The sequence below is a fragment of the Mastigoproctus giganteus genome, chromosome 1, assembly GCF_048544385.1.
Source record: "Mastigoproctus giganteus isolate SK-2022 chromosome 1, ASM4854438v1, whole genome shotgun sequence".
Classification (NCBI taxonomy): domain Eukaryota; kingdom Metazoa; phylum Arthropoda; class Arachnida; order Uropygi; family Thelyphonidae; genus Mastigoproctus; species Mastigoproctus giganteus.
In genome coordinates, this window is record NC_143575.1 from 26,523,574 (window position 1) to 26,548,028 (window position 24,455).

Here is a 24,455-nt window from a genome sequence, read left to right on the forward strand (position 1 = left end):
GAGGAAAGGATATGAAAGTTTCCACTCTGAAATCCTTGTGCATGACTACCCATCCTCATTAGTCGAGATAATGGATGGGGGGGGCGATATGTTTTGTTGTTAAATCTAAACTTATAGGATATTTGTTTAAGATCCCACTCCTCAGAAAATTATTATAGGTTATTATTTTCATTGACTTGTTTGTTGATCTTATTGCCATAGTATCAACGGTTTCTAATTTTTAATTTAAAATGGGGTCACAGATATTATACAACAGCAAAACACATTAAGTTAGCATTTGTCCAATTTTATGGATATTAATGGGTCTCAATTACAGAAGTTATCTCATCCAACATGTCGTACTTTGCTTACAATGTCCAAGTTCATTCAGGAATAAATTGAATAAATTTTTATATGGAAAATGAAGATAATGGATACTTCTCATTTGAGTAGGATTGAGAAAGAAACAGCTTGAAGATAAATGCAAGTCAGGCCTTCAGTTTTGGTGATTCTTTTCAATAATGTCCTTTCCACACTGTAACACTACCCAACAAAAATTTTTTTTTCATCATACCTTTGGAATGAAAGTTGGTTATTCTGAACAAAATTAATGTCCTGATTATGAAAATATCAATCTTTTACTTCTGTCATGTCTACATCAAAAGATATACGCATTTTTTAAATTCCTTGTTTTTATACAATATCAGCATACATGGTTGTAATTATTACACACAATATATGTTACTTAGATATGTTTCCCACTCAATGATTTCCTTTTATACTCCAGATTGCTTTCCTGTTTAAGGAACCAACAGTAATCTCCCAGCATGGCAGAGTCCCAGCAATCTTGGTATCGTTTTTCCATTGCAGATACATCCTGGTGGAAGCACTCCTTTTTCATCACTGACATCTGCTAAGTTTTCAAGAAAGAAATCCAGATGGGAATGAAGGAAATGCATTTTCAATGACATTCGGCACCCCATGTTCTTGTAACATTTCAGCAAGTTTGTCACCAGTTGCTCATTAACATTAGCAGAGGCATATGATGTAAGAAAGCAAGCTTATGCAGCATCAGCAAAAAAAAAAAAAAAAAACACCGCTCCCATTTCACCCCTCCGTTCATTCCAAGTACCTGTCCAGCGCAGCCCTAAATTTATTTAGGCTATCAACTTCCACAACAAAGGATGGAAGTCTGTTCCACCAACCAACCACCCGCTGGCTAAAGGCAAACTTCCGCACATCTATCTTTCCTCAATTTGAATTTATGCCCTCTCAAATGATTATTCTGAGCAAGAGGAAGAATTCCAGCAGCATTGAGTATGCTCAAACCATTCAAGGCTTTATACACCTCAATCATATCACTTCGCAGGTACCTAGTTTCCAGACACTGTAATTTGCAAAATTTAATCCTTTCTTCGTAAGAGCAACCCTTTGTTCCATTCACTAATCTTGTTGCCCTTCTCTGTACTCGTTCCAACAGCTCTACATCCTTCTTAAGATGAGGCCTCCATACCTGTATACAGTACTCAAGGTGTGGCCTAACCATTGCCTTATATAAGGGGATAATTACATCCTTATCCCTGCTAGAAAAATTCCTGTATATCATTGACAAGACACTATGAGCTACTCTTGCAGACCGTCTGCACTGCTCAGAAAACTTCATATCTGCCTGCACAATTACCCCCAGGACCTTTTCATTCTCTACCACTGGCAGTGTAGTACACAGAGTTGATATGTCACTGTGTAGTACACAGAGTTGATATCTGGGGTTGCTGCTTCCCATATGTAGTACAGGCTGATCTCGATTAACGCGTCCCGCAAGCACATCGTGCAAAACGGAAACGCGTTAATCGAATATAATAATCAATAGGGAAAATTATAATTGGTCCTTGATTTTTGGAATGTCCATAAAGAATTTTAAAAATACCTTTTTAACTGTATACAATGTAAAAGATAATGAAAGTAATTATGTAATTAAATGATTATTGCATAAAACAGCGGTTCCCAAACTGTGCGCCGGGAATATTTTAAATTTTTGAGGGAAACACAGCGATACTAGACATCTGTCAGACACCGCGCAAACTATCAGCTCGAGGTAGTTCACAGTTTCAACATTTCTTATTAAATTGTTTGGACCTAACTACTTAATAAACGGAACCATTAGGTATTTCTTTTGGTCTAGGTGTGCCGTGAAAAAATTACTGAGACATTAAGAGGGCCATGAACCGAGAAAATTTGGGAACCTCTAACATAAAATACACAATGAAGAAATGACTGTTGTGGAAATATTTGAACAGTGTTGACTTTCTTTTCATTAATCAATTTTCGATAGCCGACAACAATCTTCTCTGGGCCATGACGAAATAAATATCACAGAGAACCTAAAACCTTTTGTTTGAGATTCTCTGTGATACAAAAGATTCCATCTAGTTCTTTTACCGTTATCTCCTTTGCAGTAACATTTTCATTTGGCTCACTTAAAAATTTGAATTTTTAAATGCAAGTCTGCATTGACTTTATTAGTGGAAGACAAACAAGTAACACGTCTTCTTCCGATGGTTAGCGTTAGCATTAGTAGAGGCATGTGATGCAAGAAAGCAAGCTTATGCAGCATCAGCCAAAAAAAAAAAAAAAAAAAAAACTTCCACTTCACTTCTCCGTTCATTCGAAATACCTATCCAGCTGAGTCTTAAATTTATTTAGGCTATCAACTTCCACAGCAAGGGTTGGAAGTCTGTTACACCAACCAACCACCCTAAAGGCTAAAGGCAAATTTCCGCACGTCTATCCTACATCTGTCTTTCCTCAATTTGAATTTATGCTCTCTCAAGTGATTATTCTGAGCAAGAGGAAGAATCCCATCAGCATTGAGCATGCTCAAACCATTCAAGGCTTTGTACACCTCTATCAGATCACCTCGCTGCTGCCTAGTCTCCAGACACTGTAATTCACAAAACTTAAGCCTTTCTTCGTAAGAACACCCCTTTGTTCCATTCACTAATCTTGTTGCCCCTCTCTGTACTCGTTCCAACAGCTCTACATCCTTCTTGAAATGAGGCCTCCAGTCCTGTATACAGTACTCAAGGTGTGGCTTGACCATTCCCTTATACAAGGGAATAATCACCTCCTTGTCCCTGCTAGAAAAATTCCTGGTTGATGGAACACACTGAGGTGGGCAGCAGGCAAACGTTTGTTTATTATCCATCTGACGCGCAGTAAGTTTAACGCGCAATTCAAATCTTTTTAAGCTATCGCATAAAAAAAAAATTGCGTTAACTGGAAATTTGCACCGTGTAAAGTGAAAAGTGGTATAATTTTTTCAAATAGCGATAACTGAAAAACGCGTTAATCGAATTGTCGTTATGCTAGGCCTGGCTGTACTTTACATTTGTCAATGTTAAACTTCATTTGCCTCCTCACAGCCCATCTACTCAACTTTTCTAGATCCTGTTTGCAGCAGCGTACTGTCATTAGTGTCCTTAACAACCCTACCAACCTTCATATCGTCTGCAAACTTGAACATTAAGCTTGATATACCATCATCAATATCATTTATAAATACAGAAAACAACAATGGACCCAATACTGAACCCTGAGGGACTCCACTAATAACATTAGTCCACGATGAGCAGTGTCCATTGATTACCACTCTGTCTCCTCTCATCAACCATCCCTTTATCCATATCAGCAATTTGCCTCCAGTGCCACACTGCTCCAGTTTATGCAGCAGTCTTTCATGTGCAACAGTATCAAAAGCCTTTCTAAGATCCAAATATATGATATCAAAGTTATTCCCTGCATCCAGTTCCTTTGTGACCACATCATAGTATTCAATCAAATTGGTGAGGCAAGTCTTTCCCTTAACAAAACTATGCTGTGCCCAAGCTATAACTGAAGTCTTTTTTAGATGATCCCACAGTGCTTCTTTAACCAGTGCCTCCATTAATTTTCCTGGAACAGAAGTTAAACTAACAGGTCTATAATTACTTGAGTTTCCCTTTGATCCTCCTTTGAATTGGGGTCACATTTGCACATCTCCAGTCCATGGGTACCTCCCCGAGTCCAAAGAAGCTCTCATAATTATGGCTAAGGGTTTGCTTACTTCCTTTGCTGCCTCCTTTAATATAACTGGATAGCTCCCATCCACCTCGGGTGCTTTTTTGTGTTTATCTTTAACAATTTCTCCTCCACTTTCCTCTCAGTTATTACAAAATCATCCAGCTCACTGCCAGAGTTTAACTGACCTCTGGCATTCCCTTCGCTGAATAACTCCTCGTGTGTGAATGTAGATGCAAAATGCTCATTCAGTTTGTTGGCCACCTGAGCAGGATCTCATCAACAGTTGAACCATCAATATCCAGTGAACCAATCTGATTCATCCCTTTCCTTCTAGAGTTTACATAGGTAAAGAACTCTTTCCTGTTTTTCTATGCATCCTTTGCCTAGGATTTCTCATAATCTGCCTTTGCTTGCCTAATCTCCTTTGTGACTTGGTTACAGATCAGCTTATATCTATCATGGGCTTCCATGTCACCCATTAATTTATATGTATCCCATGCATTTTTCTTCTCTGCCATATGTCTCATTAGTTCATCTGACATCCATTTAGGCCTAAACCTTGAACAAAAGTTATTAGTTGGTATGTAAAGCCTAGTAGATTCCAAGATAAGTTCTATGAATGCTTCCCATTTTGAATTTGCTGTTGGTAACATCATCAGTTGGTCCCACTGTATAGAATTTAAATATTGTCTCAGACCATCATAGTTGCCTTTACAAAAGCAAAAACCCTTCCCTTTACCCCTGATGGTAGTTACTTCTTTGAGTAAATCCCACTTCAGCACACTGTGATCACTGCCACCTAGCGGTTCCTTTATCTGCAGATTCTTAATGCATGAAGAATCACTACTGATAATCAGATCAAGAGTATTACTCCCTCTAGTTGCCTCACGAACATGCTGATGTAGAAAACAATCATTCAATAAATTCACAAAAGCCTTGCTAGTGTGTGTGTTTTGTGACCAACCCACAAATTCCAGTCAATATCTGGGAAATTAAAATCCCCCATTATAAGACTCTCTGATTTACTGGCCCACTATTTCCCTGTACAGTTCCTTATTATACTCATCAGAGTCATTAGGCCTATAACACACTCCTACTCCCAATTTTGACCTCCCAATGCTTATGTCACACCAAACTGACTCGACACTGCACTGTCCAGCGATGTCGACTGGCTTCACTTCCTTGGATTTTGTGTTTCTTAACTAAAAGTATAATCCCTCCTTCCTATCTTGTCTATTCTTCCTGTACACATTGTACTCCCCAAATTCCAGTTCTGCATTCCTTATATCTGTGTGACACCATGTCTCTGATATCCCAACAGTATCTGCCTTTGATGTTTTGAGCAATACCTCAAATTCATCAAATTTATTTACCAAACTCCTAGTATTGGTTTACATGCTCATAGTTCTCTTCTTTTCTCTTTCCGAAGAATCTGGGTACCACAGCCTTGAAAAATCTTCATGCAGCCAGTTCAACATCATTCAGGTTTCTTTGAAATTCTTCATCTTTTAGGAGCTTTCTTATTTGAGGACCTATGAAAATTCCTTCCTTCAGCTTTGCATGAGATAAATTTGGAAAAATTTTCAGTAAATATGCGAATCCTCTGCTTTCTTTATCCAGTGCCTTAGTGAAATTCTTAATCAGTCCAAGCTTGATGTGTAAAGGGGGAAGAAAAACCTTTTGTGGATCAGCTAATGGAACATACTTTACATTGCTTTTGCCGGGAATATATTCATCTCTCTTAAACCGCAACTCTTGTCCCAGTGTTGTACGATATAGTGTTTGGCTGTTGCATGACTATCCCACAAACACAGGAAACAAGAGTATTTAGTGAAACCACCTTGCAACCCAACAAACAGTCCAATCACTTTGAGATCACCACAAATATTCCAACCATAGTCATTGTAACGTATAGCAGCAAGAATCTGGGACATATTATCTATCGTAAGTTTCTTTCAGGCCAACAGCATGAACAAGAGGAATTGATGGTAAAATATTTCCATTATGAAGCAATACTGCTTTCAAACTCAGCTTTAACACATCAATGAACAAATGCCATTCAGAGGTATTGTGATCAATGTTCTGTTCATGCATAAGACCAACGACGTCTTTGCAGACACACATGTTGTTTTCCATTGCAAAATATCTTAAACTCTTAATTTCGCTTACAGTATATACAGTTTGTACCTTTTGGTGAGTAAGTTCCACTGTTGTAGTCTGGATCCGAGTAATTCAGCCTTCTCTTCAGGTAAGCCCAAGTCTCTGTTCAAGTCACTTAATTCTTCTTGTTCAATGTAGCGTGGGCCCTTTTCTTTTTCTGGCTCGCAGTCCAAATCATGTGATGTACATGGTTCCATGACATCTGGTAAAACAATTTCTTTTGTACCTTCATCACTACTTCCAATACCCCAAGATTTTGGTGGCACAGGTACTGGCAGTTCTTTTCCATGTGGCAATGGCCTAATTGCTGATGGGATATTTGGATATTTGATGCAGTGCTTGCTCTTTTTGGAAATACCTTTTATTTTTGTCATGCAGAAATAGCAGTCGTCAAAATGATTCTTAGCCTCGTGCCACACCATAGGGACAGCAAAAGGTAATGCTCTCAGCTTGCCATATAACCACAGACTTAATTTCGTTGTAAAAGTAATACAACTGATATGTGGAGCCCAATTTTTTCTTGGTCACCAGTCTTTCAGCCGAAGTACAATGAATATGCAACTTTTGTGACATTGTATATTTTCATCCTCTGAGTTTTCGGGGTTAAGTGTCCACAAACATAGCAGGAGTTGTCTGGGTGATTGATACAAGATCTGTGCTATGTCTTCTCCATTTTTAACAATGCATTAACCTAAAAACAGTAAAAGCAATTGGTAAATATGAACAGAAGGTGAATTCTTGTAGCATAGTTTATCATACACTATATATTCAACAGTTGAATGGTGTAATAAAATTAATAAAAATACTGATTTGTCTGGAAAAGTGTATCAAAATCAAGATATACTATATTGCAAGAACAGTAATGATGTACTTGCTTAACTTTTAGCCCAATAAACAAAACCAACCAAAAGTTAATAAGTATAAAAATTGTATTTCAAACAGTGATATCTTTGTACAGAATCCAGTTATTTATCTATATCTTAAAACTGAGACATGATAGGAAATTTTTATGTTGATTTTAAATTCTATACATAAATCGTGACCAGAAACAACCATTTGCTGGAGGTAAAAATCATGTTGGGTAGTGTAATGTGTAAAGAATATCTACACTCAGAGATAAACAAGGCAGTGGGAAGATTATGAGGATGAAAAACTCCAACTGGAAATTATTTACCTGAAGCATAGAAAAGTAATTTTGTTTATTAATGAACATCTCCACATCAATTGCACGTCAAACTTAACTAAAATAAACCAGATTGTATAAAAAAAGTGATCTAATTTTTTCAGTCTTGTTTCTTTGAGTTTTTTTAATTCAGGTAAGGTAATTTTTCCTTTTACTGGTCCCCCCCCCCATTGAGTGTAAATAACATTTATATTTCATTCAGGTTTCCTGCTTGCAATTTTTTCTATTTAATATCTTAACTTTTATATATCGGGTATCCCAGGAGGAATCTGCCACACTTTGGGGGGTTGATTCCTTCTGCGATTTTAAGCAAAAAAAAACTTTGTACAGTGAAAACTCTCTATAGCAGACACCACCAGGGCAGAAGAAAGTCTCCACTATTGGGAGGTGTCTGCTTTGCTGAGGTCTGTACATATAGTTAGAGGCGTCTCCATAGCCAGGTGGGCAGGAGCAGCAGTGCGTAGCACACGCTTCTTTATTAGACCGGGGTTCGAGCCCGTGACCACCAAATACGGAGGATGCGGAAAGGTCAGGGAATGATCACCACATATCCCCGGAGCAATATGGCCTTAGTTGCTAATGCTCCTAAAAACCAAATAACAACAACAACATATAGTTAGTTTCAATAATTTGAAAAAATGAAATTCACTGTAACTGATTACTGTAAAACAGTTTTTTCTTATTTGTTATACATTTGTGATTATTCATTATAAAAAATCATTAACATTTAGTAAACAATGAATATAAATTGCTTTGTTGAGATTATTTCATTTTCATTGTGTATAATTGAATCACTCGCTTGCTTTATTCCATATTCATTGTTTTTGCTTAAATAGAATTCTTTTAATGTGTTTGGATAATCTAATGCATCAGCATATTTTTTTTTAATTTGGGGTCATGCTGCTGTTCATCCTTTTTTAGGTTTTGAATCTTTCTCTTCATAAGTTCTTCATTGTTCACTTAAAATGAATGTCCTTTATTTCAGTGTTTATGCCTTCTACCACTACATTAGAGTCTACAGAAACAAATTCATCACTGCTCAGTGGAGAATTTCCTAGTGTCCATAGCAAGCCATTAAGTACAGATGCATCAGCTGCATCTCACTGACTAATGCTCAAATCAAATCCTGCTTTGGGGAAGCAGTTTTTAATTGTAGAGGGGCTCATTGCATTCCATCTGCACTAATTCAGATTATAGCTTGTAGTACATCTATACTTCTGTAAAGTTTTGTACAACTTTTTTCAGCGCCTCTGTAGCCAGGTGGGAAGGAGCAGCAATGCATAGCACACGCTTCTTGATTAGACCAGGGTTCAAGCCCGTCACCACCAAATACGGAGGATGCGGAAAGGTCAGGGAATGGCCACTGCATATCCCGGAGCAATATGGCCTTAGTTGCTAATGCTCCTAAAAACCAAATAACAAACAAACAAACAAATAACTTTTTTCTTCATGAAGTTTTGAAATTAGGTATTTGTCAATATTTCACCTAAAAGTTTGCAATTATTCCTTGATCTAATAGTTGAGATGCGGATGTGACATTGGGAGGGAAAAAACACCATTTCAATGTTATTCAGTTTAATGTGTAGCTGGGATGTGGCTTTATCAAGAAATAACTTTTTTTATTCTGGTAAATCATTCTTTTATCCAACTGGATTGGCCATTCTGTCATTATCTCCCTAGTCATCCAATTTGATTTTCAGTGTACATTGAGTTTGCTTAAATCCAAACCTTTAAAACACCTTGGTTTCATAGATTTTCTGCAACGACTCGCTGGCTGAAAGAAAATTTCCTATAATCTGATCTAAACCTCTAACCCTGTAATTTGAAGTTATGACCCCCTAGTTCTGTAATTCTTTATAACAGTGAGAATTCCACCTCCATTCATTTTATTAATCCCTCTCAGAACCTTAACTTCAATCAGGTCACCTCTGAGGTGCCTGGTTGCCAAGCTCTGTAGTCCACATACTTGGAGTCTTTCCTTGTACAGTTGTCCTTTTGCTCATCTCACCATTCGAGTTGCCTCTTTTTTGACCCTCTCAAGAAGTTCAGTGTCTTTTTTCAGATGAGGTCTTTACACTTGAACACAGTATTCCAAATGTGGTCTTACAAATGCCTTATACAGTGAGATTATGACCTCGTCTCTACAGGATAACATTCAATAAATAATTGATAGGACACCATGGGCTTTCCTGGTTGCCTGTTTACATTGTTCAGAAAACTTCATATCTGCCCATTATTGTAATTCCCAGCTTCTTTCTTCCTCCACTGTTTTTAATTCAACCTCACCAAGTATATAATTTATTTGGGGATTGCTATTCCCCAAGTGTAAGATCTTGCATTTAGCAGCATTAAAACATAGCTGCCACTTCTCTGATCATCTCTGAAGTCTGTTCAAGTCATCATGAAGGAGTTATGCTTGGCACTGGTCATTAAGAATTCTGCCAACCTTTATGTCATCAGCAAATTTTGACATCATGCCTTCATCAACGTCATTTATGAAAATGAGAAACAACAGTGGTCCAAGAACTGATCTGTGTGGGGCCTACTCCTCATATTACACCAGTCTCAAGAATGTCCATTCATCACAACCCTCTGCCTTCTGCCTTACAGCCACCCAGCAATCCATCTTAGAATCTTACCGGTAATCCTAACCTGTTCAAGCTTATACAGTAACCTCTCATGAGGGACTGAGTCAATTGCTTTGCTAAAATCAAAATAAACTATGTCAAAATAGCCTACTAAGTTAGTTAAACATGATTTTCCCTTAACAAAGCAATGTTGTGTGCCCTTCAGAATGCCATATCTATCTAAATGATCTAAGTGATTATTCCCTTGTATAAGGCAATGGTCAGACCACACCTAGAGTACTGTATACAGGTCTGGAGGCCTCATTTCAAGAAGGATGTAGAGATGCTGGAACGAGTACAGCGAAGGGCAACAAGATTAGTGAATGGAACAAAGGGGGTGCTCTTACGAAGAAAGGCTTAAGTTTTGCAAATTACAGTGTCTGGAGACTAGGCACCGGCGAGGTGATCTGATAGAGGTGTATAAAGCCTTGAATGGTTTGAGCATGCTCAATGCTGATGGGATTCTTCCTCTTGCTCAGAATAATCACCTGAGAGGGCATAAATTCAAATTGAGAAAAGACAGATGTAGGATAGACGTGAGGAAATTTGCCTTTAGCCAGCGGGTGGTTAGTTGGTGGAATAGACTTCCATCCCTTGTCGTGGAAGTTGATAGCCTAAATAAGTTTAAGGCTCAGCTGGACAGGTATTTCGAACGAACAGAGGGGTGAAGTGGAAGTGGTTATTTTTTATTTATTTATTTATTTATTTATTTATTATTATTTTTTTAAAATTTATTTATTTATTTATTTTATTTATTATTATTTTTTTTTTTTGGCTGATGCTGCATAAGCTTTTCTTGCATCAAATGCCTCTGCTAATGCTAATGCTAAATGTCCCTGGATTGCACTCTTAATCATTGCCTCTAAGATTTTTCCTATCACTTAAGTTAGACTAACTGCTCTGTAATTACCAACTTCACTCTTAGAACCACTTATCTATTGGCAATATGTTGGCACTTCTCCAATCCGAAAGAATCTTCCATGAGTCCAAAGATGCACTCATAAGTAACCACAATGGTTCAATACACTCCCTCACACTCTCCCTCAAAACTACAGGGTATATGCCAGGAGTGGCCAACTTAATTTGTGATACCATCTACTTTTTTCCTTCAAAATGTGCCGCAAGCTACCATCTCAAACATTTCATTGCACAAGGTGCGCAAATCGAGGGATGACTGTATATTTAAAATTTGTCGTGATCGACTGAAATTAAATCCACGATCGACTCGTTGGCCACCCCTGGTATATGCCATCAATTCTGGGAGCCTTACTTGCCTTTATGCTCAAAAGTTTTTTTAATAAACAATCATCTGTAATTACGATATCACTAATTTCATATGACTCTGCCTCACTCACACAGCCTCTTTTCAGCATGATAAGACCAATAAAGGCAGGTGCAAAGTACTTATTCAATTCATCTGCATCATCTTGGTTATCTAAGGCTTTCCCACAACCAGCATACAAGGGTCTGATCTGATTAGCTTTCTTCTTTGTTGTATTCACATACATGAAAAATTCCTTGTCTCCATTCTTTGCTCTCTTAGCCAATACTTTCTCACAGCCTTGGCCTCCCTGACCTTATTTGTGGTACTATTACAGATCAACTTGTACCTGTTGTAGGCATCAGTACTTGTCATCACTCTGTAACTGTCCCCATGCTATCTTTTTCTGCTCTATTTAACCAGCCAGCTCTGCAGTCACCCATTTTGGCATCCTCCTGCAATATTTTCTTGAAGGTAAGTATGCATTCATGGCTTCTGTGATTTTTGCTTTAAAAGTATTCATAATTCAAATGTATTTACCATCCCTCAGATCCACCCAATTTACGAATGCCATATGGTGCCTTAAACTGTCATCCCTCGATGTTAAAACCCATGCCTTTACCTTTAACTACTGCAACCTCTTTCATTTCCAACTGATGATTGCATGATTACTTCCTGACAATGGTTCCTGCACTTTAACTCCTGTGATGTCATCTGATTCGTTAGTAATTACGAGGGCGCCTCCGTAGCCAGGTGGGAAGAAGCAGCAGTGTGTAACGCACGCTTCTTGATTAGACCGGGGTTCGATCCCGTCACCACCAAATACGGGGATGCGGAAAGATCAGGGAATGATCACCGCATATTCCCGGAGCAATATGGCCTTAGTTGCTAATGCTCCTAAAAACCAAATAACAAACAAACAACAAACAGTAATTACGAGGTTAAGAATATTCTCGCCCCTTTTCTTCTGGTCTGTAACTTCAAAATCTTCTGGTCTGTAGATTATTCCCACCCTCATTATTCCTTTGCTTCCAACTAACTTACACCCCACAGATTCTATGCTGGCAGACAAACTTCAGCTTCAGCAAAAACTCTTTTTGTGCTCAGGCTGCTTTTGATAAGAGTTTCTAAAACTTTGGTTTTAATTATAAACCTAGAGATGAGAATGTTTTGACTCATACCCGCTAAACCACTCAAATGTCAATTTATCTGCAAAGCATCGTTGGCATAAAAAAAATGTATGGTACTACTTTCCATTTCCATTTTCCCGCCATTGTTTTAATAAAGTTTCTTGATTTTTAATAATTGCCTTTGCTGAAGCCTTTTCAGTTTTAAGGTGATTAGCTAACTTATGAACTCTGCACTTTTTCTTTTCTAGAATATTCCATCACTTCTACTTTTTCTTTCAAAGTCAACTGCTTTTGAGATATACTGTAATATAATATGAGTATGTAAGCTGTAAATTCTTACCCGGGCCTGGAACTCTGCACAAAATTTCGCAATCATCTAAAATCTGTCCACTTGAAATTTACTACAGTACTGGTTCAACCATACACTCTCAGGAAAGAAAACTGAACCTTACAGAGTAGATAGATAGGGCCAGATATGTGAGTTGGTATTTACACTTTGAAGATCTAAACATACCATATGTTTAGTGGTGAGAGACTACAGAGCAGTTTCAATCAAAATATTCGATTGACTGACAATTGTCTTAATGTAGCATGCATTTATAGAGGACTCTAATGCATTAGTCTGTTTGTAGAGTATTAATTTTTTTAACGAAATTTATTGTACAGTATTACAACTGTATTCTCACATTCATACTAAAACCCTTGCCTGTCTCTCAGCAACAGCATCTCTCAGGTTTACAATTTTATTGCCTTGCTAAGTGATGCACACACCAGTAGGGTTTCTTCAGACAGTCAAAATGAAGTTTGCAATTTCTGTATCAGCAGTGGTTGAGCATATTAACAACATATTCTGCAATCTATTCCTTAAGTAATCTGTGGCTAACAGAAGCCTAATTAGTGTGACTGCTACTGTAATGACCTTGACTTGCCTTTGTGGCTAAATGAAGACCTATAAAAACATGTATGTGTGCACCACTAGCAATGAACATGTAAATCCAAAATGTCACCCTTGAAAAAAAAAAAAAAAAAAATCTAAGTGTCCACTACAGGAAGGTTGAAAAATCAAAGTGTACACGTCCATGCTAGAAAGTGTTAATTTTGGAGAGGTCGCTTAATGTGTAATTTCAGATACCTATGGCTGAGACCCAAGCCTGAGTGTCCACAACAAGATGTCTGTTAAAGGAGATTTCACTGTATTAGCATATGAAGCCATTTTTAAATTTCAATAAAATTGAGTTTTAAAAATGGCTATAGAGTTTTGAATTATAAAAAGGTAATAAAAAAAACTAGTTGATGCATACATAATTTAATGTTTGTTTATAATTCTTGTTTACTTTTTATTATTTTAAACTTTTTAAACCTGTTTCCTATCAATAAGCATATTCAGTATACTAAATACTGTTGCATCTTGAATCTAACTTTGAGTAATCATTATCAAGACAATTTAACAGTTACTTAAAATTCCACAAAAAAGTGGATTCAAGTGTCTAATTTTTAAAAATTGAGTATTCTTCTTATACCTTTCACACAGTATACTATGATTTTGGTTTGGCCAAAGAACCTAAATTTGACATTTATATTTCGTTACATATTTTAATTTTGAAAAAGTAGACACTTTCCAAATTAAAATATGTAATCATATAGGGGAAAAAATATGTTCATTATATAGGAAAATTTTGTTATTAATAATATAACACTTGCTGTGCATTCAGATTGGATTGCTTAAGATTTAAAAATAGAAAATTACAACTTGAAAAACAAAACTGTCATGGTTTTAAATATCGAAAAGCAGCTGACATTTCCTTTGTATCAGCCACTAAAATTCTTCAGAGTGTCATCCCAATTTCAGTGTCATTGGGATGACAGTGGAAAGGACAAGGTTATTGGTACAGAAAATTCCAAATTGACCATTTCATAGGCCAGACAAAGTCATATGTACTGTGTAACCTGCAAGCAGAATGACATCTTTGCCAGTAGTTCAGTTGACCTGCTTCTTTCATGAAAGAAGGTTGCCAACCTTCTTTGTGGCAACCTTCTTTCATGTAGAAGACTAGAGGAAAGATGGAGGGGAGACCAAGCACAGAACATACTGTTTGAAATTGTAAGCCATTCAGGATGGATGGAGATTTCAAGGTTGCCGTTAATTTAAAAAAAATAAATAACTTTGAGGGGAACTTTGTATGATTACTACATAATAAATGCCCAAAATCACTGACTAATACTCCACCCATGTGTCTCAACCATTTGCAGGTCAGTCTTGGTTTGCAGCAGAGAGAAAATGGTCATCCTATCCTGCAGGCCATATTGCATGAAATTGTCATCAGATTTTTAAAAGTCTAGTTTGAATGCAGAATGATTGTTACATATTTAACTTTATACTTTTCTGCTATTTTGTTTCGGCGCCTCCGTAGCCAGGTGGGCAGGAGCAGCAGTGCGTAGCACACACTTCTTGATTAGACCAGGGTTCGAGCCCGTGACCACCAAATACGGAGGATGTGGAAAGGTCAGGGAATGACCACAGCATATCCCCAGAGCAATATGGCCTTAGTTCCTAATGCTCCTAAAAACCAAATAACAAAAAACTATTTTGTGTCATTAAATATTACCTTTTTATTCAAGTTCACCATAGTAAATTTTACCCCACCCCCTTGCTGCTTTAAAGCACTGAATTCAGAATGCAAATATTTACAGATATGAATGACAGTACATAAGTTATAAATTTTGAATTTTTATAGAAGTTATAAAAGTTATCCTACGAAATTAAATTATTTCTCTTGGTACGTTTCAGACTCTACTAAGTTTGAGCAAGCTGGCTGCATTAGCAAGTGATACTCCTGCAGATATGAAGGATGCTCAACTTGAAGGTAAAAATGATACTATTAGATGTTAGTGTCAGAAAGTAGTTAGGGGTTTTGAAGCATGTTGGACCAGAAGGGGGTGCATTATTATCCTGAATATAAAGAAAATTATAAATTGCACAAGATATAAATGAAAAAATTTTAAACTGCTTCCAGAATTACTATAGCTCACTGAACTATCCATAACTGTAATTTAAAGGTAATTATGAAACATGAAACAGTTGAGTAGCTTAAATGAATCAACTATTTTACAGACTGTATCCATTTTTCCTTGTTAAATGGCAAAATAGTTAAATTTGGACTTTTTCTGAACCTTGTTATTAAAGTAAAAATGTTTAATGATCAGCAATAAAAATACAAGCATGGATAAAATTAAATACTTACTGCCTTGCAGTCTCAATACAATGTGAATGCTGAAGGATAACTTAATACCTTTGTTATAAGCTAACCACACTGACTAAAATATACCTGCTCACTACACAATGAAACTAAAAGGTAAATATTAAAGATGCATATTCCCCTTAAATTTTATTGATTCTCTTTCTAATTCGCATTCTAGTTTTATCGATCTTCTCTGAAATAATAAAATAATTTAACTAGGAAATGATAGTTTTTTTTTTTTTTTTGTAAGTAATTCTTAATAATAATGTAATTGAAAATATTAAACAGTAGTACTGTTACATAAAACATTAACATTAGAAATTGATTTCTAATAGCAATCCTATGCTTCCAGGAAAATCTGCATGATCCAAGCCTCACACACATGTGGCATCAGTAAGAGATATATCACATGGCTGTGGTCATTGTCATCAGCCATATTCAATCCACTGCGGGATGAAGGCTCTCCAGCAGTTTTCCAGTACCTTCTCTTTTGTGCAATGGCCATTATTTACTACCCATGAATTTGTGAACTTCATCTGTCCATCTCTGCCATTGTCTTCACGGTTTTCTTCTAGCTCCTCTTGGATACTATTATATTATTTTCTTAGTCCATCTGTCATCATGTCTTCGACCAATGTTTGCTGCCTAATCATCGATTTTCTCTTCTTACCCAACAGTCTGATTCCTAATATAATTCATTCCATTCTTTACTGTGTAGTTTTCAGCTTCTCTTCCATTCTTTTGGTGAGTGCCCAAGTTTCAATTCCATAAGTCATTGTGGGGAGTATGCATTGGTTCATTATTTTATGTTTCAGACAAATTGGAATATTGCTCCTCAGTATGTGACTATATTTCCTGAATGCTATCCATCCAAAATTTATTCTTCTCTTGACTTCCAGCCATTTATCATTATTACAGCTAATGACTTATCCAAGATAAGTATATGAATCCACCTTTTCAATTACTGCTACTTCAATGATTATATCCCTTTCTGTGGCACACTTGTTCATCATTACTTTTGTTTTAGCCATATTAATCTTTAGTCCAAAATCTTTACTAACCTCTGCATAACTGATTATGCAGATTTTTCTCTAATTCTTCGGGATCGTAGAGCTTATGATCACATTATTTGCAAATTGTAAATGGTTTAAGTGCTCTCCATTCACATTGACTCCTTTCTGTGACCAGTCCAATCTTCTGAAAGCTTCCTCAAGGGCAGCAGTAAACAACTTCAAAGGTATTGTCTCCCCTTGCCAAACTCCTTCCTCAATTTTAAATTTAGTAGTAGTAGTGGCATGTGATGCAAGAAAGCAAGTGTATGAGCTTATGCAGCATCAGCCAAAAAGAAAAAAAAAACCACACTATTCCCTCCAAATGCCTGTCCAGTTCCTCCTTAAATTTATTTAACCTATCAACTTCCACAACGACAGATGGAAGTTTATTCCAGCAACTAACCACCCGCTGGCTAAAGGCAAATTTCCGCACATCTGTTCTACATCTGTCTTTTCTTAATTTGGATTTATGCCACCTTGGGTTCGTAATCTGAACAAGTGGAAAGATCCCATCAGAATTCAGCGTGCTCAACCCATTCAAGGCCTTATACACCTCAATCAGATCACCGCACAGGTGCCTAGTCTCCAGCTACTGCAATTTGCAGACTTAAGCCTCTCTTAGTAAGAGGATCCCTTAATTTCCCTCACCAATCTTGTTGTCCTTCTCCGTACATGATAAAGAAAATCTACATCCTTCCTAAAATGAGGCCTCCAGACCTGCACACAGTACTCAAGGCGTGGCCTGACCATTGCCTTATACAGAGGGACAATCACCTCCTTTTCTCTGCTAGCAAAATTCCTATATATCATTAACAAAACCCCATGACCTGCCTTTGCAGGCTGTCTGCATTGCTCAGAAAACTTCATATCTGACTGCACAATTACTCCCAGGTCTTTTTCATTTTCTACCCATATGCAGTATTTTGCATTTGTCAAGGTTAAACTTCAGTTGCCACTTCTTAGCCCATCTGCCCAAATTTTCTAGATCATGTTGCAGTAGCATACTGCCATTACTGTCATTAGCAACCCTGCCAACCTTTGTATCATCTGCAAACTTTGACACTAAGCCTGATATACCTTCATCAATATCATTGATAAATATACAAAACAACAGTGGACCCAACACCGAACCCTGTGGGACTCCACTAATAACATTAGTCCACGAAGAGCAGCACCCATTGATTACCACCCTCTGTCTTCTCCCACTCAAACATCCTTTTATCCATTGTAGCAACTTACCCTTAATACCATTCTGCTCCGATTTGTACAATAGTCTTCTATGCGCAACAGTGTCAAAAGCTTTCTTGAAATCCAAATATGTGATATCAGAATTATTTTTTGCATTCAGTTCCTTTGTAACCACATCATAATATCCTATCAAATTTGTCAGACAAGACTTTCCCGTAACAAACCCATGCTGTGTCCATATTATTGCTGCAGTCTTGTCTAGGTGATGCTGCAATGCATCTTTAACCAGTGACTGCATTATTTTACCTGAACAGAAGTTAAACTAACTGGTCTGTAATTACTTGTGTCACCCTTCGATCCCCCTTTGTGAATTGGGGATACATTTGCACATCTCCAGTCCATGGGGACCTCCCTTGAGTTCAAGGATTCTCTCATAATTATGGCTAAGGACTTGCTTAGTTGCTTTTCCGCCTCCTTTAATATAACTGGATAGATCCCATTCACCCCAGGTGCCTTTCTTTGGTTTAACTTCAACAATTTCTCCTCCAATTTGCTCTCAGTTATTACAAAATCATTAAGCACCCTGCTACAATTTGGTAACCTTCTGCCATTTTCAAACCTTAATAACCCCTCATGTGTGAATGTAGATGCAAAATACTCATTCAGTTGTTTTGCTATCTGAGCAGGATCATCAACAGTCGAACCGTCGATATCAAGTGGACCAATCAGATTCATCCCCTTCCTTTTAGAGTTTATATAAGTAAAGAAATCCTTGCTGTTTTCCTTAGCATCCTTTGCCAAAGATTTCTCTTAATCTGCCTTCGCCTGCCTAACCTCCTTTGTGACCTGATTACAGACTAGCTTATATCTGCCATCCGCTTCTGAGTCGCTTCATAATTTATATGCATCCCATGCATTTTTTTTTTCTCTGTCACAAGTCTCATCTGTTCATTTGATAACTATTTAGGCCTAAACTTTGAACAATATTTCTTAATAGGTATGAAACTTTTAGTAGCTTCCACGATTAATTCCTTGAATGCTTCCCACTTAGAATTTACTGTTGGTAACATTGTCAGTTGATCCCACTGTACAGAATTTAAAAACTGTCTGAGACCACTGTACTCACCTTTACGGAAGCAAAAACCCTTTCCTTTTGGTAATTATATCTTTATGTAAATCCCACAACTGTGATCACTGCCACCTAGTGGTTCCTTTATCTGCAAATTCTTAATACACGGATGATCACTGCTGATAACCAGATCAAGAGTATTATCCTCTCTGGTTGCCTATCGAATATGCTGCTGCAGAAAACAATCATCCAATAAATCCACAAAAGTCTTACTAGTGTTTGAGTGACCAACCCACAAGTTCCAGTCAATATCTGGGAAGTTAAAATCCTCTATTATAAGACATTCTGATTTACTAGCCCACTCTATTTCTCTGTACAATTGTTCATTGTACTCATTCGAGTCATTAGGCCTATAACATGCTCCTACTCTTATTTTTGCTTTCGCAGTGCTTATGTCTCACCAAACATATATTCCCCGTCTCCCTGACAATAGAGTCACCAACAATAACTAGTTCCTTTGGGACCAGTGCATTCTGCCTTGGAGATTGCCGCTGTGTTGCCCGATGCCCAGGAGTAAGCTCTGACGTTGAGTTGGGCAGCTAAGAGCTTGACGGGCCCCTCATATTAATTTCTTCGAGGGCATCTACCCTACACCTCAAGCTCTCATAGACGTCCACTAGAACGCTGAGTTGATGCCTAATTTCTAGACTCTCTCTGCACCTGGCACACACACACAAAGACATCCTCCTTGGCTAGATCATGTTCTGTTCCAGAGATTTCGGCAAACATTTCACAAGTTGCCCCATTTTTTTAGGCTGTGATGCGTTGGAGAATTGCCCTCCTCAGTTCTCCCCCGAGTCACAGCACTCCTCCCACTTTGTGCCCATTGCTTTGCTGCTCTAGTCTGGGGCATGATATTTTAAATTAATAAGATCAATAAATTTAATTAATTAATTGTCAATACTACGCTATCTAATAGAATCCTAAATGCAGTGATGCGTATTACGCTATATAATTATACGTTAGAACTACGTAATTACCACAATTAAAAATTTGAATTCCCTACTACTCTATACAAAAACAATGGCTGCAAGATTCAAACGAAATAACGGTTTTACGTATATTAAGTAGTAATCTACAAACTCTTTATCTCAATTAAAAATAACCAGCGTAACTATAAGACTACATATAAAGTACAATATAAAATAACAATTAGGTAAATAAAAAGGCAAACACTTATCCCTTTTTCGGAGCCTGTAATTCACAGCTGTAATTTTTAAAGAGAGTCAACACCCTCTTTGGTACTGTCTTTGTCTGGTCTAATAAATGAGGTAGCGTTCTCATATATTTTCTTCAAAATCATAATGTATTGGGTTTCTGTGCCTTGTCTTTCCAGTGCCCAAAACATTGCCTTATCCTGTATGGAGCCATTCTAATTTTATTATTAAAGAAGTACAGTAAATATTTACACTTTCTTTGCAGTTTTAACAGTTCAGTATTATGTAAAATTGCAATGTATTTTAGAGTTGACGGTTGATATTCTATTGTATACTGCAGCGAGTTCTTGCCTTTAACATAACCAAACACAGACAAAGCTGATCCCTCTTTCATAAGTTCACTTTATGTCAGAAACCAGCAAAGTTTAAATCAGAATAAAATGCATTGACATTCAATATTGCAGTTCTTTTCAAAACAAATAATTGTTACATGTTTCTTTCAATAAACAAATTGTTACATGTTTCTTTAAATAAACAAATTGTTACATGTTTCTTTCAATGAACAAATTGTGACATTATGTGAAGCAGATATTCGTGTGACACTTGAGTCAAGTGGATTAGATTTTGGCAAAGTCTTGCCATTCTGTGACAGTCAGATCCTCTGCTTGCACCTTCTTGATGGTGGGACTAATAGTAACCCCAGGTATAACCCCCATGTTCAAGTCCTGAAATATGACACTTAGTATACTGGAGGTGACCACCCAAATGTGGACCAACATAAGCAGGGGTTGAGGTGGTGATGTCCACATCACACAGAGGAATGCCACTCCTCTGTGTTAACTGGCAGTATTAGGTGGTAGGTGACTGATCAACCACTGCAATACCACCACGTTGTGGCACCTAATGTATAATTTTTCAGCCTCTAGTGGTAGTAGTAGTAATAGAGGCATGTGATGCAAGAAAGCAAGTGTTAGGAGCTTATGTAGCATCAGCCAAAAAAAAAAAAAAATCACACAACCATTTCCTCTAAAACTTAGTACAGTTCTTCCTTGAATTTATTTAAACTATCAACTTCCACAACAGATGGAAGTCTTCCAGATAGTGAGTGGAGGGAGTCTGAGTAGTGTGTAAGCGAGGGGCATTGTCATGGTATGTTTAGGAGTTGGGTATATTCTTGCTGCATGTATGCCATATCCAAAAATTTCATTTCATGCAATTCCCCCCCCCCCCCAAACACCTTTTACTACTGAATACAATATGAATAGTCATCAAACTAATAGCAAAGCTTATCTGTGAAAAGATCAAAAAATCTCCCTAAATTTCCATGCTCATTTCACAAATATATGTGAAAGTATATTTCAGTCTCAATAATGTCATATCCACTTAGTCTGTCAAGCCTTGCTTAATTTTTCTGATAGAATCCCAATTATTGGTTGATTCGACCACTGCTCACTTCAGTTGCCCTAATTATTCACAGTACAATTCCTTTCGCTTCAGAGGTGGTACTTGTGCATATGTCTGCCCTAATATTTCTTGGCAACTTGGAATCTCCTCTTTTCGATCTTCTCTGGCTTAAAATTTCTACCCCATTCCGTCAAATTGGTCTGTTACTTCTGTTGACCTTGAAATTCATTCCAGCAATCACCAGGAACTCTCTAACTTCCTTTGTTCGAAGCTCAGTTTTCTCCAGTTCAACTTTCCTAATAGTCAGGTAATTTTCCTTAACAATTTTAATGTTTACAAATTCAGCTGTCTTCAGTTTTCTAGTCACATGGATCCAACTGGTCAAGATGCTGAGGCTTTTGCAATTACTAGTGACCTCACACAGATTGTTCATTTACCAGAATACCAAACAATCCTAACCACATAGCCAACACTGTTAATCTTTTTCTCACAAACAACCCTTCCAATTATATAATCGAGGTAAATAAGTCTCTATGCAGCATCAGATCACAACTCGATGACGGTCTCTTCTCCAGTGGAGCCTTTCTCTTGTGGCTGTTTTCAGCCCCATGTTGTTTGGCTTTAGAAGAATGCAAAATGGGATAATATGTGAGATTTCTTTTCTTTTTTTCCTTGTTTGGATTACTGTTTTAAATCTGCTCATGTCAATATTTTCTCAGATTGTGTCAGTGAAATTATTCTTCTAGGAATGAAATTCTTTATTCCACACTCTACCTTAAAATCTAATCCTTTATCTGAAAATACCTTGGTTTTCCAATAAATGTGCTAAGACTGTTCAAGATAAGAATGTTGCATATCTCACTTGGCTCGCATTCAAATTTCTAAGTTAATTTTCTGCCTATGCAAATGTTTGCAGCAATTTTAAAGTAGTTATTAATTGGTTCAAACAAAATTTTGAACAGGCTAAGAGTAGAAAACACTTCAGCGAAGGTAAAGAAAGCCAACATGAGAACCACGGGAAAATTCTGGAAAACTTACTGGGCAAACTTGTTTCCCACTACCGCAGTTTCACCCTGCATTCTCGGTAAACAGGGGCTCACATCTGGTGAGTATGGGCTTGGCAAACCCAGGGTCCTAAGTTGGATATCATCATTATTCTCTTTCTTGCTTTCTTGGTGATTCCCTTCTACTTCTGATCTCTCTCTCTCTCTCTCTCTCTCTCTCTCTCTCTCTCTCTCTCTCTCTCTCTCTCTCTCTCTCTCTCAAGGTAATGCGGGAATTTTTTTTTGGCTGGTGCAGCATAAGGCTAATAATAATAAACAGATGGTGTTTGTTATCGGTAGAGGCAATAGAAGTCAATTATGATGTATTGATTAGTTTTTTCTCATCATTAAAAGCAGATTATTGAAGTTCATGAGTGTAATGCTTTTGCAGCTGAAATTTACTTGTGGGTACATCCTCCAGACTGCCTCGTCTTTGGGGTTTAACCCCCCCCCCTTCCCACGGTTTTAAAATAGGAAAACGATTCTTACAGACAGTGGCAGAAGAAGTGTTATTGGTAGTGGCAGTAGAAGTCATTTTCCTATTTTAAAACATCCTGAGGGGAGCATAAACACCCTAAGACTGAGGCAGTCTGGAGGATGTACCCATAAATAAATTTCAGCCCACTCATGAACTCCAATAATCTGCTTTTAATAATGAGTAAAAACTAATCAGTACATTGTTATCAACTTCTCTTGCCACTACTGATAACACACACCATCTGTTTACTGAGAATGCAGGGAGAAACTGCAGTAGCGGGAAATGAGTTTGCCCAGTATGTTTTCCCAAGTTTGCCATGGTTCTCGTGTTGGCTTTCCTTACCTTAGCCCTTCTTCTTCTTCTCTTCTTTGGTCCTGCTGGCAGCTGGGGGAGGCGGTTGGCCACGCAACCAGTATGCTGCTGTAGGTGCCGCAGGGTTTCGGACTTGCTCTGTGATGTTCTTCCATACCTTACGATCCATGGCTTCAGTCCTGGCCTGGTTAAGGTCGAGACGTCGGCTCTTCAAGTCATCTTCCACTTGCTTGGCCCACGTTTTCCTAGGCGCGGTCCGTTGGATGCTCCATTGGGTGGGTCGTTGTCTCCAAAGGAGTGTGGATAGTATTCTGTTCGTGCCCATTCTACATACGTGGCCAAACCATCTGAGCCTTCGCTTCTGGATTTGGTCAGCAATGGTTGGTTGCTGTTGGCATCTGGCGCGGATGGTATCATTAGTGATGCGGTCGCGAAGAGAGATGCCCAAGATCTGCCGCAGGCATCGCATTTGGAATACCTCAAGTTTGTTCAAATCTAACTTGAGACAAATCCATGTTTCCGATCCGTAAAGAAGAATGGGCAGGATCAAAGTCCGGAAGAGTCGGATTTTAGTCTTTGTGGAAATGTTGGTCCTCTTCCATAGACACCATTTGAGCGAGGCGAACGCAGTGGCCGCCTGTCCAATTCTGCTGTGGATTTCCATGGTGGATGCAACTTTCTTCTCCTGGACCAGCGACCCAAGGTCTTAGCCCTTACTTCTTGTTAAAATGGTAGTCAAGCATTCTGGTCTCTTGCCAAAGCTATTGCAGCAATTTTGTCCATGTATACTCCCACCCCTGTTAAAATCTGAAGCAATATGAAGTGAAAAGAAATATTCTGTTGCCATCTGAGCTAAAGATAAAGCTGACTTGCTAACTTGAAGGGTGATACGAGTAATTACAGACCAGTTAGTTTAACTTCTGTTCTGGGTAAAATAATGGAGTCACTGGTTAAAGATGCATTGCAGGATCATCTAGACAAGATTGCAGCAATAATTCAGACAGCATGGGTTTGTTAAGGGAAGGTCTTGTCTGACAAATATGATAGGATATTA

The 24,455-nt window shown here is 37.8% G+C and overlaps 1 protein-coding gene across 1 annotated transcript in view; it reads left to right on the forward strand.

The window, feature by feature from the left end:
- Nucleotides 1–24,455, forward strand: part of Nup133 (nuclear pore complex protein Nup133) — a 390,085-nt gene that overhangs the window by 327,682 nt on the left and 37,948 nt on the right. Inside the window, exon 27 of the mRNA XM_090386292.1 lies at nucleotides 15,188–15,263. Coding sequence (XP_090242418.1) covers nucleotides 15,188–15,263 — 76 coding nt within the window. The remainder of the gene's footprint in view (nucleotides 1–15,187; nucleotides 15,264–24,455) is intronic.